At 42.6% G+C, this 19,507-nt stretch overlaps 1 protein-coding gene across 4 annotated transcripts in view; it reads right to left on the bottom strand.

Moving 5' to 3' along the window:
• The window catches only part of LOC128696869 (aminopeptidase N), a 34,435-nt gene that overhangs the window by 6,766 nt on the left and 8,162 nt on the right, over window positions 1-19,507 (bottom strand). For 3 of the 4 annotated variants that reach the window (XM_070096041.1, XM_070096042.1, XM_053788301.2), the window contains 9 exons: window positions 12,209-12,469; window positions 11,317-11,556; window positions 10,980-11,188; window positions 10,728-10,883; window positions 10,320-10,450; window positions 7,551-7,725; window positions 7,088-7,271; window positions 6,535-6,691; window positions 847-928 (listed from right to left, as the gene is read on the bottom strand). In XM_070096041.1, coding sequence (XP_069952142.1) covers window positions 847-928; window positions 6,535-6,691; window positions 7,088-7,271; window positions 7,551-7,725; window positions 10,320-10,450; window positions 10,728-10,883; window positions 10,980-11,188; window positions 11,317-11,556; window positions 12,209-12,448 — 1,574 coding nt within the window. In that variant the 5' untranslated portion in view covers window positions 12,449-12,469. The remainder of the gene's footprint in view (window positions 1-846; window positions 929-6,534; window positions 6,692-7,087; window positions 7,272-7,550; window positions 7,726-10,319; window positions 10,451-10,727; window positions 10,884-10,979; window positions 11,189-11,316; window positions 11,557-12,208; window positions 12,470-19,507) is intronic. The other variant, XM_070096043.1, reaches the window with a different exon arrangement.

Below are 19,507 nucleotides of genomic sequence, written 5' to 3'. Positions count from 1 at the left end.
TAGTTTCTTATTGACTGAATAAAATATTAATCAATGAATTGAGGTTAACAGTTTTTCAACTAAGACTTCAGAATTCTCTGGAACAATACAAAAGATAGTTATTACTTAATATTATTTAAAAATAATAATCCTACATTGTTGCAGAAAATACTGAAGACTTACTGCGATAAAAAGCTCTCGACTAAAACACATTTACATTCCGTAAGAATATCTGTTAAATTAAATTTTTGTATTATGGTTATCCGAGTTATATTGAAATACTGTATTTGAAATCAATATTCTAAAATATTTTTAACTTAAAATATTTTTGTTAACCTTTTAAATAGCTTGTTAACTCTTTAAATAGCTTGTTAACTCTTTAAATAGCCTGTTGCATCTGTTTCATGCTTAAATGTATTATATTAGTTAATTGGTTCTAATTTTAATATTAAGTAAACTGGAATTGCTGTGATATTTCGAAACTAGAATTTGTGAGCGCAGGGATTTAATTACAGGAGTAATTAAGTTTTTGTGCGAAGATTTAATTACTGCAAAGCTATAATTTATTTTCATAACTAGGCCTTTCCAAGGACCGGGCCGCGGGGGCGTTGACCCCCAAAATATCCTCCATGTATACTCCAGGTATAAAGACAATCATAACCTAAATCTAGAAGGCTTTTTATAATTATAGTATGGCACAGGCATCGTGTGTGTATGTGTGTGCATTCATCAGGAATAAAATGTGATAGTAAATAACTGAGGCAAATGAAAACTAAACTGCCTCACTGCCCGCACTTCATGATTTATCAGGAAACGACAGGCTAGAAAAACCTGTTATTTACCCCTCAAAAAGTTGTAGGTACTCACAGACTTGTAAGATAGTTGGTGACGCCTTTCCTGAAGGTCTTCTCCGTCAGGAAGTAGGTCATCATGCGAATAACAGACGCCCCTGTATCATAGACTTTCGTTATTATTTTGAGAAGCTTAATTTATTAACGAGCTAAAAAAAATTCTCCAGACATCAACATTTTCTTATCACATTGCACTTCTCAAACTTGTAAATAAGTCTTTTATATACTCCTTCGCAAATATCCTCGTCAAATATATTAACAAATGCTCTACTATTCAGTCACCAATTGTTATTAGGAATCTAAAAATTAATGTGGAATGAAGGATTTTATGTACAGTACTAGAGAAAAATAAGCACCTAACAACCACAGAACTGAATTTCCAAAGTGATTTAGATATATAATAACACTCCATACAAATGCATTGTACCTCTTGTTTCTTCATTCTTTTGTATTTAATAATAACTAACTATCGATACATTCTAAAATTAAACAAGAGTATAAATACTGTTTGACCTTACTTGATACATGAAATGTCTTGCACACACGTCTCAGATAATTAAGCAATGTCCTAATATATAGGCTCACAATAACACTTAGGACAATTTTTACAAAAATACATAAAATGAAGGATTGTAATATAGCATGGATGAATATGGATATTCTGTGAGGGTTACATAGTTTTCCACAACAGGTTTCAATTGACAAAGTGTAAACTGTTCGAAGTCTCCCGATGTGTTGCTTTAAATACGTGATGGGAATAATTCGAATTTCATAGTATTTCAGACTAACTCATTTAGACTGTCATAATATGGATGCATATTCTGGCTAATTATTATGCAAAATGTAATATTCCATGATAGTGTTTTAGGGATAAATTCTTTTAAGAAATGACCTCTTTCAACCCATTAGTGATGCTATTATATAACTTAAATGGTTATATCTATGACCATATTTTAAAGCCAGCGGAAGGCCTCGGTCAGATGACCAAAAGCTCCAGCTGTGGGTCATCATATAACTAAGACTCGCGTCATGAGCCAGCCTCATGAAACACCTGTCCTGTTTCCTGACAAACCTTGCCAAACCAAACCGACTCATGAAATCATAATGACAATATTGCAAACAAACCGTGTCACGGTTGGGGTTCAAACACATGACGTTACCACGGGTGGGGTTCAAACACATGACGTTACCACGGGTGGGGTTCAAACACATGACGTTACCACGGGTGGGGTTCAAACACATGACGTTACCACGGGTGGGGTTCAAACACATGACATTACCACGGGTGGGGTTCAAACACATGACGTTACCACGGTTGGGGTTCAAACACATGACGTTACCACGGGTGGGGTTCAAACACATGACGTTACCACGGGTGGGGTTCAAACACATGACGTTACCACGGGTGGGGTTCAAACACATGACGTTACCACGGGTGGGGTTCAAACACATGACATTACCACGGGTGGGGTTCAAACACATGACGTTACCACGGTTGGGGTTCAAACACATGACGTTACCACGGGTGGGGTTCAAACACATGACGTTACCACGGGTGGGGTTCAAACACATGACGTTACCACGGGTGGGGTTCAAACACATGACGTTACCACGGGTGGGGTTCAAACACATGACGTTACCACGGGTGGGGTTCAAACACATGACGTTACCACGGGTGGGGTTCAAACACATGACGTTACCACGGGTGGGGTTCAAACACATGACGTTACCACGGGTGGGGTTCAAACACATGACGTTACCACGGGTGGGGTTCAAACACATGACGTTACCACGGGTGGGGTTCAAACACATGACGTTACCACGGGTGGGGTTCAAACACATGACGTTACCACGGGTGGGGTTCAAACACATGACGTTACCACGGGTGGGGTTCAAACACATGACGTTACCACGGGTGGGGTTCAAACACATGACGTTACCACGGGTGGGGTTCAAACACATGACATTACCACGGGTGGGGTTCAAACACATGACGTTACCACGGGTGGGGTTCAAACACATGACGTTACCACGGGTGGGGTTCAAACACATGACGTTACCACGGGTGGGGTTCAAACACATGACGTTACCACGGGTGGGGTTCAAACACATGACGTTACCACGGGTGGGGTTCAAACACATGACGTTACCACGGGTGGGGTTCAAACACATGACGTTACCACGGGTGGGGTTCAAACACATGACGTTACCACGGGTGGGGTTCAAACACATGACGTTACCACGGGTGGGGTTCAAACACATGACATTACCACGGGTGGGGTTCAAACACATGACGTTACCACGGGTGGGGTTCAAACACATGACGTTACCACGGGTGGGGTTCAAACACATGACGTTACCACGGGTGGGGTTCAAACACATGACGTTACCACGGGTGGGGTTCAAACACATGACGTTACCACGGGTGGGGTTCAAACACATGACGTTACCACGGGTGGGGTTCAAACACATGACGTTACCACGGGTGGGGTTCAAACACATGACGTTACCACGGGTGGGGTTCAAACACATGTTACCACGGGTGGGGTTCAAACACATGACGTTACCACGGGTGGGGTTCAAACACATGACGTTACCACGGGTGGGGTTCAAACACATGACGTTACCACGGGTGGGGTTCAAACACATGACGTTTCCACGGGTGGGGTTCAAACACATGACGTTACCACGGGTGGGGTTCAAACACATGACGTTACCACGGGTGGGGTTCAAACACATGACGTTACCACGGGTGGGGTTCAAACACATGTTACCACGGGTGGGGTTCAAACACATGACGTTACCACGGGTGGGGTTCAAACACATGACGTTACCACGGGTGGGGTTCAAACACATGACATTACCACGGGTGGGGTTCAAACACATGACATTACCACGGGTGGGGTTCAAACACATGACGTTACCACGGGTGGGGTTCAAACACATGACATTACCACGGGTGGGGTTCAAACACATGTTACCACGGGTGGGGTTCAAACACATGACGTTACCACGGGTGGGGTTCAAACACATGACGTTACCACGGGTGGGGTTCAAACACATGACATTACCACGGGTGGGGTTCAAACACATGACATTACCACGGGTGGGGTTCAAACACATGACGTTACCACGGGTGGGGTTCAAACACATGACGTTACCACGGGTGGGGTTCAAACACATGACATTACCACGGGTGGGGTTCAAACACATGACGTTACCACGGGTGGGGTTCAAACACATGACGTTACCACGGGTGGGGTTCAAACACATGACGTTACCACGGGTGGGGTTCAAACACATGACGTTACCACGGGTGGGGTTCAAACACATGACGTTGATAGTTCCTGTGTAAATACTTATTGTGGTTCTTTCACTTCCAAATTGTTATAAAAATAAAATAGTAAATATATTAGCACAAGCTTAATGAGTAATAATTTAGCGAGTTGTCTGAAGCATATCTTATGTTTACACTTTAATTTCAATCACAGAAACACCGACTTTCAACATATGCACGAGAAAAAGCAGATTATTTACCAGTACTTTAAGTTAATGTAATTATTTTGACTTTTCATTAAATCGTACCTAGAAAACAAATTTTTATTTACGAGCTTTGGACACAATGATGACAAATTATGTCACTTTCGGTAAAGAAACTTTTCTAATAGAATATTCTACTAACTGAAAGCCTTATTAAGTACACAGAGTATATAAAAATGTTGCATATAAAGCATACGGAGATGGTCAGTTGCGTCTGGTCAGGCACTGCTGGTTAGGTGACATTACAGGTGAAGTCAAGTGATGCCACAAGGAGGCGAAGTCAAAGGGTCAAGAAGTGACATTTTGAGGTTATGTTGATACAAGATTTTCTGTGCAATAGGTCTAGACAAAATGTACATCCCTCCGTTTGCCATTTTCTTTGCAAATCAGAAGTTCTTGTTTCTAGTTCATGCCATGTGAGAGTGCTGTAGTGTATTGTTCATGTTCTTAATTCTGTATACATAATTGAGTTCCTGCAGTTTATTACGAAATTCCATGTCACTGCCTACCCGAAAGTGATCACAACCACCATATGGTATACTATAAGCTGATACTGCGCATGTGTCCACACTGGCATGTTTTGGTGAATTCATTATAGGTTTTGGTATAGAGTGCGGCAAGGCTCGTGATGTGCAGGGGAAATCTGAGGACAGTTTTTTCGATGCGTTTGTGATGTGAGGGAGCAATGGTACACAATTATTATTATTACTGCCATTATTATTATTGCATTCATAGAGGAGCACTAAACCTGTGTGAGTATACAGCTCCTAGGGGTGAATGGAAGGTACTGAGGTTCAATCCAAGAAAGAGTTTCACGGGTCCAATTCAAAGGGCTTCAAGAAACGCCCTTGAAAGGAATGGCTCACAGTAACGTCAATCTCTTGATCTAGAAGACGTGAAAGTGAGCGAGGGGCACTGCCGAGGACGGCGATAATGGTGCGTAGTAGGACACTGAGTTTCACTATTCTGGGGGATACCATAGATGTGCACAGGTCTGAGGATGGTGGATAAAGGATAACAGATTTTCTTGCCCAGTGTAGAATGTGATAGGTTCTTCCTTACTTTGGTGAGGGATTCTTTGGCATGCGTGTTGAGAGTTTGCGGAGAGTATTTTGTATGTGTTGTGCAGGACCCCAAGCGCTTTGGTTCAGTAACAATACTCTTAATTACTCGCCCTTCAGATTTGCAACTGAATTCTTACCGAATGAATACACATACATCAAAAACGTTTTCACCTTCCTCGAATTTTCTCATGCAAAAAGCAGTTATATGATTATATCTCTGTTCTTATTGGATCACTAACAATATGTGCGGGTTTTTGGTCAACTGCAGAGATAATCCTGGATCAACATATTTAACCCAAAAAATACAACCTGGTCCACTGATCTCGTCTCACCTCGGCACCACTTCACCTCACCTGTAATGGTACCTGATGTGGCCCAGTAGTGATTGACCTGACCCAGCAGAACCTCATCTCCACTACATGCTATTGTTTAAAGAACAAAAAGGCACAATACCGTGAATGGAACAATACACAAATATGTGAGGGTTATTTATGTAGTGGTACTGTTTATATGATTCCATGTACTCAATAAAGCTCCCGAGTGACACATTGTGCTAATGAAGCTTTTTTTTTGCTGAAAGTGTAATTTTAACACCATCTGTTAAATTATTAATGCTGAATGTCGAGACAAGACATTTACTGTCTGATCCCTCAATCCGAGGTATCATCCATCTTCCCTACACTAAGTTTCGTGGATCAAAAGCTCTGTCCCAGAATCATACAACTGGCCCAAGACTCTTCAATTGCCTCCCAGCATACATAAGAGGGATTACCAATAGACCCCTGGTTGTCTTCAAGAAGGCACTGGACAGGCACCAACCGGGCTGTGGTTCGTACGTCAGCTTGCGTGCGGCCAGCAGTAACAGCCTGGTTGATCAGACCCTGCTCCACCATGAGGCCTGGTCTCAGACCGGTCCGCGGGGGCGTTGACCCCCAAAACCCTCTCCAGGTAAACTAAACAATTTTGCGTCTTGTCTAGCAATATGTAGTGTAATTATTAATATAATGTGAAATATAATCATACCAAAAATTATATATTAAATGTTTTAAATTACATATTTTGATACATGCACATTTTAGATGGTATAGAGATAAACATACCCTTAGAATAGGTGATAATATCAAATATCTCTTTAATTTCATCCGGATGTTCCACTGGGAAGCTGAGGCGGTGTGAGGTCTCCAGCCAGTCTACAGTAAACACACTCTGGAGCACATCAGGTATGAACTGCTCCATTATCTTCCAGGTAGGTTCAACCTATGCAAAAAGTGGTCGTGGTAAGGCAAGCTTGTAAATTGAATATACAAAGTGCTGTTCCGTATCATAAAACGTTAAGTTCACACTGGTCATTCAGTGCAAATATTGTTTGATCCTGGATGATTTTTAAGAAAATTACTGGTGTATTTCAAAACTATCTGGCAGAATTTTTGGAGGGTAAGATTATCGAATTTCAGTCACTCATAATATGATTTCAATTTTTTATAGTTTAGAATTGTGAATAACATTTTACTATAATTTAGTGAAATATTCCATTTTTACCCATCAACAATTAGTTTAGTGTCTTCTGTATTGCTGGAATAAAAACATGTTCACCTACTGGTATATTTTCCTTAATTTAATATTCCCTTCACCTTTTACCAGCACATAACTCACATGATCCACACCGATGTATTGCATAAATGTTGCAAACCCTTCGTTGAGCCAAAGGTCTGACCACCAGTCGGGTGTGACGAGGTTGCCAAACCACTGGTGAGAGAGTTCGTGAGCCACCGTCAGCGCCACCGACTTCTTGTCCATCGTAGACGACACCGCTGGGTCGTACAACATCGTCGACTCCCTGCAGATTCACAGGATCATTAACGACGTGTATGTGTTCAGGTTTATACAGGGGATGAGAGAAATGGTATAAAATATCGACCCGGCAGAGACCATACCGGCGAAGCACTTTAACTCGAAGTATTCTAGAGGCTGAGCGTCACAAGTGGAGTTCCTCTGGAATCATTGTCATAAATTACCTAAATTATTGTAAGTCACCATGTTCACTGATGACACGAAATTATATGACAAATTATACTTGAGCACTGATGAAACTGTCATATTAAACATTATAACTAACCTGTGAATAATGAGTCCCCAGTTCTCCATGGGACCATCCTTGTCAGGAATGGCGACCATATCTTGCTTAGGGAGAGGGTATGTGACGTTGAAGTACTCCTCAAAATAAGACAGGGTTTCCGGACCTATAAGGAGGGAGTAGTCTGCCTGCTGAATGGCAGACTCTCGAGCCATCACTGAAATACAATAAAAACAATAGCTGAAATTCCATCATGTTAGCTCCCATGAACTATATTATAGTCAAGCAGGAAGCGCTAAACCCGTAGGATTATACAGTGCCTGTGGAGATGATGTGGAAAGTATTCAGGCTTAATTCTGGGAACTGAAGGACAGATGCAATTCCTTAGATCAAGACCCCCTCACCAGCATCAAGGAACTTTCCTTGAGGGGATGAACTATACCAAATGTTGACACTGGGATTCCAGCCTTCTTCCCATCATTAAGTGATCTTCCCAGATTTACTAACTAAATGTTGGCTATTAGTAGAAGTAACTTTATTGATAGAAGAATGTACACTAGTGTACAGTATGCTTGATGTTAACACAAGAAAAGAGATGCACCGGAGTAATCCAGTAAACCTTTAGGCCTACTCCAGTGAAACCAAGTGAAACTAACTGAAACATAGCAGTTGCTTTTAGTAATATTAGCATTACCGTTGCTGTATTAATAAAGTAATACATCAGTTGTAGGTACAGCATCAATGCGGTGGTGGTAATATAGAAGTAAGCTAACATTATTAATAGTATTATTACCTGGAGTTTACCTGGAGAGAGTTCCGGGGGTCAACGCCCCCGCGGCCCGGTCTGTGACCAGGCCTCCTGGTGGATCAGAGCCTGATCAACCAGGCTGTTGCTGCTGGCTGCACGCAAACCAACGTACGAGCCACAGCCCGGCTGGTCAGGAACCGATTTTAGGGGCTTGTCCAGTGCCAGCTTGAAGACTGCCAGGGGTCTGTTGGTAATCCCTCTTATGTATGCTGGGAGGCAGTTGAACAGTCTCGGGCCCCTGACACTTATTGTATGGTCTCTTAACGTGCTAGTGACACCCCTGCTTTTCATTGAGGGGATGTTGCATCGTCTGCCAAGTCTTTTGCTTTCGTAGCGAGTGATTTTCGTGTGCAAGTTCGGTACTAGTCCCTCTAGGATTTTCCAGGTGTATATAATCATGTATCTCTCCCGCCTGCGTTCCAGGGAATACAGGTTTAGGAACCTCAAGCGCTCCCAGTAATTGAGGTGTTTTATCTCCATTATGCGCGCCGTGAAGGTTCTCTGTACATTTTCTAGGTCAGCAATTTCACCTGCCTTGAAAGGTGCTGTTAGTGTGCAGCAATATTCCAGCCTAGATAGGACAAGTGACCTGAAGAGTGGCATCCCTCGTTTTGAAGGTTCTCATTATCCATCCTGTCATTTTTCTAGCAGATGCGATCGATACAATGTTATGGTCCTTGAAGGTGAGATACTCCGACATGATCACTCCCAGGTCTTTGATGTTGGTGTTTCGCTCTATTTTGTGGCCAGAATTTGTTTTGTACTCTGATGAAGATTTAATTTCCTCGTGTTTACCATATCTGAGTAATTGAAATTTCTCATCGTTGAACTTCATATTGTTTTCTGCAGCCCACTGAAAGATTTGGTTGATGTCCGCCTGGAGCCTTGCAGTGTCTGCAATGGAAGACACTGTCATGCAGATTCGGGTGTCATCTGCAAAGGAAGACACGGTGCTGTGGTTGACATCCTTGTCTATGTCGGATATGAGGATGAGGAACAAGATGGGAGCGAGTACTGTGCCTTGTGGAACCGAGCTTTTCACCGTAGCTGCCTCGGACTTTACTCTGTTGACGACTACTCTGTGTTCTGTTAGTGAGGAAATTATACATCCATCGACCGACTTTTCCTGTTTTCTTTAGCACGCCTTTTGTGCACTATTACGCCATGGTCACACTTGTCGAAGGCTTTTGCAAAGTCTGTATATATTACATCTGCATTCTTTTTGTCTTCTAGTGCATTTAGGACCTTGTCTTAGTGATCCAATAGTTGAGACAGACAGGAGCGATTATAGTAACAGCAACAGCATCATCAACTGCAGTAGTAGTCAATCAATAACTTTTATTTCGTACAGAAATCCATAAACATAGATATACATGAATCAACATACATATACACGAACATATACAGTTTATTACATATCTTTTGGCAAATATTGAGGTAGTAGTAGTAATAATAGTAGTAATAGTAGTAGTAATAGTAGTAATAATAGTAGTAATTGTAGTAGTAATTATAGTAGTAATAGTAGTAATTGTAGTAGCAGTAGTAGTCATAATAGTAGTATAGTAGTAGTAGTCATAGTAGTAGTATAGTAGCAGGAGTCATAGTAGTAGTAGTTACAGCAGTCATAGTAGTAGTAGTAGTAGTAAAATAGTAATTGTAGTAGTAATGGTAGTAGTAGTAGTAGTAGTAGTAGTAGTAGTAGTATAGTAGTAGGAGTCATAGTAGTAGTAGTCACAGTAGTAGTAGTCAAGGTAGTAATAGTACAGAAGAAAAAATAGTAAAGATTTTACATTTGTATCAAATAGTATTTTGAAAAACCGTCTTTTTGAAGTGTTGTGATGCATTACACACTTTTTCTACTTTTCAAGTGGCTGGCATCCTCCCCATAAATATTAATTTTATTAATTTACATAATGCTCGGCCTATGATCTACATACGTGATATACAGATGTTCATTAAATAAAGATTAAGTGATATTAAAAAGTTGGTTTAACATTGCTTACCTCTGAAGAGAACGTGATCGCTGGCGTTGGACTCCATGCTAGCGAAGTCGGAGATGACGAAGGCGACCAGGTAGGTGGACATGGGCACGCTCGTGTTGAAGTGGTCCCACACCCACCCATTTTGACCCTCGCTGGGGGAGTTGTAAGCAAATATACCAGCAAATTAGCTTAACCATTTACTATATGATCAGTATATATGTGGAATTCAAAGGATATGTATTAACAAGTTGGAATAAGAATTATTTAGATGCAATATATGTCTACACCGGCAAAATTTCGCATACGCAAGGAAATGGTAATGCCCCTGCGTGGGCGGAACATTGACTTTAATAAAGGTATCCACTGCATTTCAGAGTGCAAATGTAACAACAAATTTAGGAAAAAAATCACGGAAAAAAATAGTCTTACATTGGTGTTGTTTCAGACTTCGGCATATTTGAAAGAGAAGACATTGATGATTCCCTGGCCAGAAAAATTTCAAAAGTGGCTTTCATCGCAGGTTCATCAAAACATGGAAAAGCTTTTCTGGCGCTCGTTGGCTGGAACTGAGTTGCAGCAATCCACCTACAAGACAGGAGAATAGGTGCAGGTAATGACTCTGCAGAGGACTCATATATAAGCATAGAAAACAAAAAATATATTTATAAAAACAATTCTCACTTTTTATTCCCTTGTGCATCCATGTACGAAGATCTGTAGAAGCCTGTGAGCTTGTCATTTAGGTAGCCAACGAACTCCATGGAAAGAACGTATTTCTTGCCAGGTTTTAGCTCCTTATTTAACATAGCAATGTAAAACTCTTTTTCTTTGTCAAAAACATGATGCAAAATTTCTATCCTGGGTTCCTTTGGGTCATCATAAGATACCACCTGTAAAAATTACAAGTTGGAAGACACAGGAATTTTCATATCGTGACACTGTTATACCACAAGATATTCAAGCGATGGAAAGTTTTATATCGTTTTGTCCTCTTACCCGATTTGCTTGGAAGACCAACCTTGATAGTTTCGTTCTTCGTGATTATATCAGCAATATGAAGAGTAATGTTTAAGGTTGGCTCTGCAACCATCATCTCCACCTCGACGTATCCCATGATGCTGAAGTTGCCGTTGACGAAAGGCTGAAGTTTAACCATATAGTGGAGAGGCTTAAGGGCTCTGGGTAGTCTAACAATTACTTTCTCCTGAGGTGACTCGGTGGTGTTAGAAGTCACAACAGGTGAGACTGCGGAGAGCTGCTGTGGGAAATAATACAAAAGCGATCTTTAACAATATGCTGGGAGGTTCGAACTAGGAGTCACAGTCCACTTAAATTGTTTGCAGAATAATCTTAATCACAGTAGTGGTTAAAAATTACTATTTCTGTATCAGTTTTACCATGTTACTTAATGGAAATAAAGTTATAAGGTCGTCGTGCTTTTGACCTGAAAGACAAATATGAAGACTACACAAATGTTTCAGACGGCACGAAGAAAAAAATTAATAGACATTTCGAATCTTTGATGAAATTTTAGGTATTTTGAATCTACTGCAAAAACTTTATTACAGAGGAAGATAAAATAAAAGTTACAGGCACACTAACAGTAGAAACTTGACTGCAGTTCATGTCGATTTACAGTCAAGCTAAAAGTATAAATCTGATTACAATGTATAAGTCTTACAGAAAATAACTAAGAGATCTTAGAGGCATATTAACGGCAGCAACTTTACTGTTGTTTATTATTAAGGGCATGTTAACCGTAGAAATATAAGCAAGATTTAGGATTAAATAATATTACAGGCATTCTAACTATTACAGACATTCTATTCAAGAAATTGATGACATACCCTGTAACAGAACCGCAAGCTAACCAAAAAAAAAAAAAAATGGCTTAAAAATCAAAAACTCACTTTTGATGCACGTTCTTTGATGTCTTTCCGGTCCATAGATTCTTGCCCTGACTTCCGGGCATGCGGAACGTAATAGTAGACAAGAAGTCCGGTGGCTACAATGACAACCGCGAAGAGAAGTGAGAGCATCAATGCAGTTTGTCTGTTTACAAACCATCCCTTCTTCTTGCCGAAGGTGATAGAGGCGGCAGGCCGGTTAAGGTCCATGGCTAAAGTTTCACCCCTAAAACTGCTGGTCATAACATGCTCTTCCTATTTCACCTGTCGCGATTAACAACAAAAAATAATTATAACTTGCAAATTGAGTAAGAATCATGAAAATCACCTGCAAAAGAAACTAATAATATTCTGAATGTAAAACGCAAGCAATACTTCCCATGTTTTCTATACAAACAAGGAATTAGATTAACAATATTGCTGAGGTGGTGGAGGGAAGTGGGTGAAGTGGAGAGTGAAAGCTTCAAGCTTGGTTGTTTTGGAAGTGACCATTATTGCAACTACTAGTTTTCCGCTTTAAGATTTCGTTTACTAAATGCAGGAAAAACCACATCAAAATAGGAAACCACCACGGCCACTGGGTAGATGACATGCACCTTGTCTGATCATAAACGCGTATCTGACCTTGGGTTCGGGAAATTCTGAAGTTACAAACTCCCTTTTCCCTATAAGACGTATTGTACCATAAACAAGTGTTAGTGATGGATGGAAGACAAAAATACTGAAATTGGTGTATTACACAAACACACACACACACATATATATATATATATATATATATATATATATATATATATATATATATATATATATATATATATATATATATATATATATATATATATATATGCGCATGCATGCAATAAGATCACAGTAAACAGATGATTTCAGAATATGCAAAACAACCACTGTGAAAGACTAGAGAAATTCCAAGCGCTTTCGTGACTACTCACATTATCATAGTTCCTTGATAATGTGAGTAGTCACGAAAGCGCTTGGAATTTCTCTAGTCTTTCACAGTGGTTGTTTTGCATATTCTGAAATCGTCTGTTTACTGTGATCTTATTGCATATATATATAAACCGCGAAACAAGTGATTTTAAATCATTAACAGAACTGCGGCTTAGCCAGGACTCGATCCTGCGTTACCTTGCCCAGTCCTGTGTGAACTGAACAAAAAAAAAAAGGCGCTCAGCAGTGCTGAGCGTGTTTACACGCCAAAAAGAAGAGGAAGAAGCGTGTAAAATTATGATAGCACACAAAAAGACCAGACTATTCACCTAGCAGATTGCTGTAAATCGCATCCTGTGGCAAATGGGAGTCAGTATGCAATAGTAAGGTTGTGCTTTGACAAGAGCTGAAGTTAGGTAAGAGCTCTTAGCTTGTAAGTGAAGTATTAAACTATTTCAATGGCGTATTTATCCTCACAAATAAGGCCCATTTAGCACTACACATTAATAAAAAATCTGACTTTTTTAAAATATTACCCAGTTAATTTTTTATATTTAAACATTAAGCCATGCTAAGCAGTTTATTAAAAGTGTTTAACGCAATCATTTTAGTAGCGATTCTTTAATTTAAAAATATCTACAATGAATAATTAATTAAAGAATGATGAATAATGAATTACATCAGCGCTTTCTGGTATTAAAAATAGTATTATAAAATAATTAACGTAATAATTAATGTATTATATACTGAAATACTCGAATTTATTATATTTTATTTTCCTCGTGAATATTTACGCATTTACGAGAGCTAAAGCTCTCGCTTCACACGGCGAGGGTCTGGGTTCGATTCCCAGCCAGGGTAGAAACATTGGGCGTGTTTCTTTCCATCTGTTGTCTATGTTCACCCATCAGTACAATGGGTACCTGGGTGTTAGTAGATTGGTGTGGGTCGCATCCTGGAACACTGATCTAATTTGCCCGAAATGCTCAGCACAACCAGGGGCTTTCTATATAGTAGTATGTCATTGATGTCAGCTAGGCCTGTATACCTTGTACATGTACTTGTAGTAAATAAAGATATTATCTCTCAGAACAGTTGCCGGGGGAATGTGGCGTGAGGGAGGAAGTGCGAGGCCAAGAACTTCTGCGTCTGTCATTGACTCTTATACCTAGAAAATGCAGGATAATCTTTAACCTAAGTAGAAGCAAATATTTCTTCTCTTCAGATAGCCTCGGTGTGGACTTCCAAGTCCTCTGCTATTTGTCTTTCCCATGTACCCTAGTGATGATCTCTCTAGATCTCATTAAGAGCGTCTTCACGCTGTGTTAATGCTTAAATAACTGTATCCTTGGAAACACAAGGGCACTCATGACAGATTTATCGACTGTGTTACACTACCACCACCGGCGGCGGCGACGGCGGCGGCAGCTAGAGCTGGAAGTGTAGGTTATTTGCACCTGATAGTCCCCTGATACAGTGGTGGTGGTGGTGGTGGTGGTGGTGGTGGTGGTGGTGGGAGAAGAAGGTAAAGTGTCAGCAGCAGTCTTCATTTTAACAAACACTGTGAAACAAAACATTCCAACACCTCACTGAGGTGACTGTATGGAAGGGAAAACAAGCGGGGAAGGGGAGGAGGAGACTAGCATTCAGAAGAAACTACAACAACATAAAATACACAAAGTTTACGCGCAGAGAGGGAAGACTGACGTGAGAGAGAGCATAAATACATCAGAAGGGAAACGAGCAATTACCACTGCATGTTCATCCAACGCTTCATCCAAGAGCTTTGAGAAACGACACATTCATTCCCACTTGGAAAGAAAGTTGTCAGCGTCGAGAACCAAACATCGGAAACAAAAATGCATAACTAATATACAAACCAATCAACGTAAAAATAAATGCCGAAGAACACTGCCTGAGCACAATGGAACATTTCCCCTGAACGACTTAAAAGCACAAAATTTCAGGTCACTCGCTGCCTGACCACGGTCGAGTGAGGTTGTGCGCTGCACCCCTCTCCTGTTTTCAGGCGAGCTACCTTGTATCAACATGGCGCTGAGTGTGAGGAGGCGCGTAAATACCATTGGTATTGAGCTGCTTCGTGGGGCGATTTCACCCTCTTCAGTGCAAGTCTTACTCCCAACAATCATTAGGGAGACCTATGGAATCCAGGACGATGAGGTGTATGGTGTAGCCCTGAATGGGGCTTATAGAATCTTCGTCAAACTGAATTCCACGTCCGTGTATGAGTCTTTGGTGACGAGATTCCAAGACGTGAGTCTTGACGCTACTCCAGCTGTGAAGGTGCGTTTGATCGACGTATCTCGCCACTTTACGTGGGTTAAGATACGTAATGTCCCATTTGAGGCAGATGAGGCTGACATAAGGAGTGTTTTTGAGACATATGGAACCGTACATCTGGCACAAAAGGGCAAATGGACGGCAGGTGCTTACATGGGACGTCCGGAGGGTACCTTTTCCCTGAAGATGACTCTGAGACATCCCATACCGTCTTACGTCGTGTTGGAGGACTTCAGGACGCAAGTTATGGTATCGTATGCCGGACAGAGACGTACGTGCAGAATATGTGGGGCGTACGACCATATGGCGGCAGAGTGCGTGAAGCTGAGGAGGGCGCCAGCGCAAACTGCTGAAGCACCAGTTACCAGCGTGATAGCTGTTGAGAGCCCAGTGCGAAAGCAAGGGCCTGGGCGCTTGTGGAGTGAAGAGGTGGAGGATTCCAAAGAGGAGACTGGCATGTGTGAGGTAAGCTGTGATGTAAAAGGATCTGTTACTACACAAAGGAAAAGTACAGAAGTGCAAGTGCAGGAGGAGGTGCAGGCTCTAGAGGAAGAGCTTCAGGAAGTGTTAAGGACATTGACACCGCCTGCAGAGGATGTTGTTCCTGAGCTGGTGAGAGGCACGGCGTTGCCTGTAGAGGAATGTAAGGATAAAAAAACATAGCAGGGTTGACGGGCCAACTAGTAAGAGAGAGTTGTCGCCGTGTGCTGTGGAACGGGGCGTGGTGGAGGTTGAGGTTCATCGTGAGGGAACCTCAGAAGATAACATGGATGTAGAGGGCATCACGAGGAAGAGAGTGGCGGCGTCAGACTCAGATGTCCTGACGCCGGCGCAGAGGTCTGGGAGGAAGGAAGAGCAATGTCGAAGCAGTCACGATAAGAGGCATCGCAAAAAAGGGGGAGGGGTTGATGGTGTGAAGCCTTGTGCTGGCTCTGGGGCAGGAGGCCCTGGGATGAATGAAGAGAGGAGGAAGGGTTGGAAACTATAAAGAGGCCTTAGGTGTATGACTGTGAACGTAAAAGGACTGTGTAACAGTGTGAAGAAGGAATGGTTTCGAATGTTTCTGTATAAATATAGGGTGGATGTAGTGTTCCTGCAAGAACACAATTTCAAGGAGGGAAGAGTGCTCGAGGTGGAGGGGTTTCAGGTCATGACTCTGCCATCTGCACGTCTGAAAGGTGGTGTGGGTATATTGATCAGGGAGGCAAGCCCGTTTGTGTTGCTAAGAAGTGAGGGGGGAGGGGGGGAAGAGTATTGCGCGTGGACGGGTGGTGGATGGGACAGCGGGTATCTTTTGTATGTGTGTATGCACCAGCGGAAAATGATGTGAGGGTAAAAAGGGATTTTGTATGTGAAGAACTAGTTTTCTTCTTACGTGGTTTACCTGCAGTGGCCGTCGTTGGTGGGGACTGGAACTGCGTTATTAGGAGGGCTGACGTGGAACCAAAAGGGGCGGGGCACGTGTCAGCGGCCTTGCGAGATCTTTTGAGGGATATTCAGTTGCGGGATGCGGTTGGAGGAGGGGCGTGGGAGGTAGAGCACACTTTTGTAAGACGGGGTTACGCTGCTAGGTTGGATAGGCTGTATATATCTCAAGGGGTTGGGTTGACATTTTTCCGTACAATAGAAGTAGCTTATTCGGATCATCGGGCGGTAGTAGCAGAGGTGGCGTGGGAGTCACTGGCAGGTATATCTAGGGGATATTGGAAATTAAATACAAGTGTGTTAGGTGATGAGGAGGGGATAGAGGGATTTGCAACGCTGTGGGAGGGGTTACGTGCAGAGATAAATGAGGTAGAGGATGTGGTGATGTGGTGGGATGGTGTGGCTAAAGAACGGATTAAGCAATATTACGTAAAGGAAGGGAAACGTATCAATTCTTTAAAATATGGGCTTGCTAACTATTTGGAGGATAGATTACGGGGTTGTTATGCGAGGGGGGGGGGGTGGCGGGCACTTATCCAATGGATGAAATTATTGCAATTAAAGGGAGGCTGCGTGAGGTACAGGATGAGAGGTTCCAAGCGGTGAGGGTACAGGCGGGGGTGGAAGAGGTGTTATGGGGCGATAGACCTTCATCGTGCGTATTGCGTAGGCAGAAACAAAGACAGCAGGCAATGACTATTCCATGGTTGGAGGTTCATGAATCGATAGGAGGGTACAGGGAGGGGCAGGTCATACAAGCTACGGAAGGAATGGGGGCGTTTGCTGACAAGTGGTATGAGAAGTACTGGCAACGAGAAGGGGTAGAGGATGGGGTTTTAGAACAGGTGTGTGGGAGTGTGGTATGTCAGTTGTGTAACAGTGATAGGGAAGCACTGGGTGGGGAAATAACTGAGGGGGAAATATGGAGGGCTTTAAGTGGAATGCGAAAGGGCAAAGCACCGGGAATTGATGGACTCCCGGCAGAGTTTTATCAGCAGCATTGGGAATTATTGAGGCATTTTCTGGTTAGGTTATTAAATTGCATGAAGGAGAGAGGTGAGCTGGGTGAGAAGCAGGCAACGGCTGTCGTTGTATTGGTACCGAAGGGTAAGGGGCAGCATACGCTTCGGGATTACCGGGCGATCTCGTTATGCGCAGATTATAAATTGTTTGCGAAGATTTTGGGAAATCGGGTCAAGTGTGTGGTGGGGCGGGTAGTATCAAAAACTCAGTTTGGTTTGCCAGGGAGGTCTATGGTGGAGGGGCATGGGTTACTTAGGGATTTCGTGGAGGCAAAAGGGGGGGGGAGGGAGGGAGGTTTGGTGGCGCTCGATTGGCAAGGGGCATACGATAGAGTGGATCGGAAAGCATTGAAAGCCATCCTCAGGGGTCAGGGGTTTGGGGAAGAAATAGTGGGCTGGGTTGAGGCGTTGTATGGAGGTGCAATGGCGAGGGTACAGATTAATGGTCGATTGGGTGGGAAGATTGTAATGGGTAGGGGACTTAGGCAGGGGTGTCCTATGTCACAATTATTGTTTGCGTGCGTACAGGACCCCTTTTATAGATTGATGGAGCAGCGTATGTGTCACGTAGTGGGACCAGGGTGTGAGGTTGCGAGGGTTTGGCCAGTTTTAATTGGGTATGTGGATGATACAACTGTTCTGATCAGGGAGGGGATGTCAATGGACACATTAGACGGGGTAGTACAAATGTTCGCAGGGGCAACTGGTATGAGGGTAAATTCAGATAAATCCATGGTCATGGGGTTAGGAGCTTGGGCGGGTAGGGTTGATTGGGGTAGTGCAGTTGTGAGGAGGCAGGTGAATTCGTTAAAAATCTGCGGTCTTATTTATGCAGACGATCTACCTGTGGCACGCATGGAAAACTCGCTTAGGATGGTAGAAAGGATTCAGGGACGCTTGGGTGCATTGCGACCTTATCATTTGACCCTTGTGCAGCGTGCCATTGTTATTAATATCTTACTGTATAGCAAAGTATGGCACGTGGCAGCCGTGTTCCCATTAACTGGACCAGCAATAACCAACATACTTAGGAAGGTTTTTAAATTCTTGTGGGGTTCGAGCTGTGATTGGATTAAGAGGGATGTGGTAATGTTACCTGTAAGTAAGGGGGGGGCTGGGATTGCTGGACTTAAAGCGGAGGGTCAAATGTGTCTTCATTAAAAGGGAGGTGATGAGGGAAAGTGTGGGTGGGGGGGGGTTTGGCCAGGATTCATAACAGATTGCAACGGATGTATACAGGAGTTGAGTTGCATGAGTGTGAAACTGTGTTGATGGCTCTGGCGTGGGATCGAGAGCCAGCAAAGGTTAAAATAGGTAGGTTGTGTAGATTGTTAGCCAGGAGGGTTGTAGCGCCTGTAGAGGGAATTTTCCCCATGTATGCATGGGGAAGTATATGGAATAGGTTGAGTAGGATGAGGTTGCAACCTCGTGTTCGGGATGTAATGTATCGTTTCCTGCACGGCATTTTACCATCGGGTGTGGTTCTACGGGATAGACGAGTCGTTGACGGGGGGGAGTGTGGGATATGTGGTGGGGAGGAGTCGGCTTTTCATGTAGTATATTTTTGTGATGGACTGATGAGTGTCAAGGGGTGGGTAAATAG

Source organism: Cherax quadricarinatus, chromosome 52 (genome assembly GCF_038502225.1).
Source record: "Cherax quadricarinatus isolate ZL_2023a chromosome 52, ASM3850222v1, whole genome shotgun sequence".
Taxonomy (NCBI): Eukaryota; Metazoa; Arthropoda; class Malacostraca; order Decapoda; family Parastacidae; genus Cherax; species Cherax quadricarinatus.
This window is presented reverse-complemented; position numbering and strand designations above follow the sequence as displayed.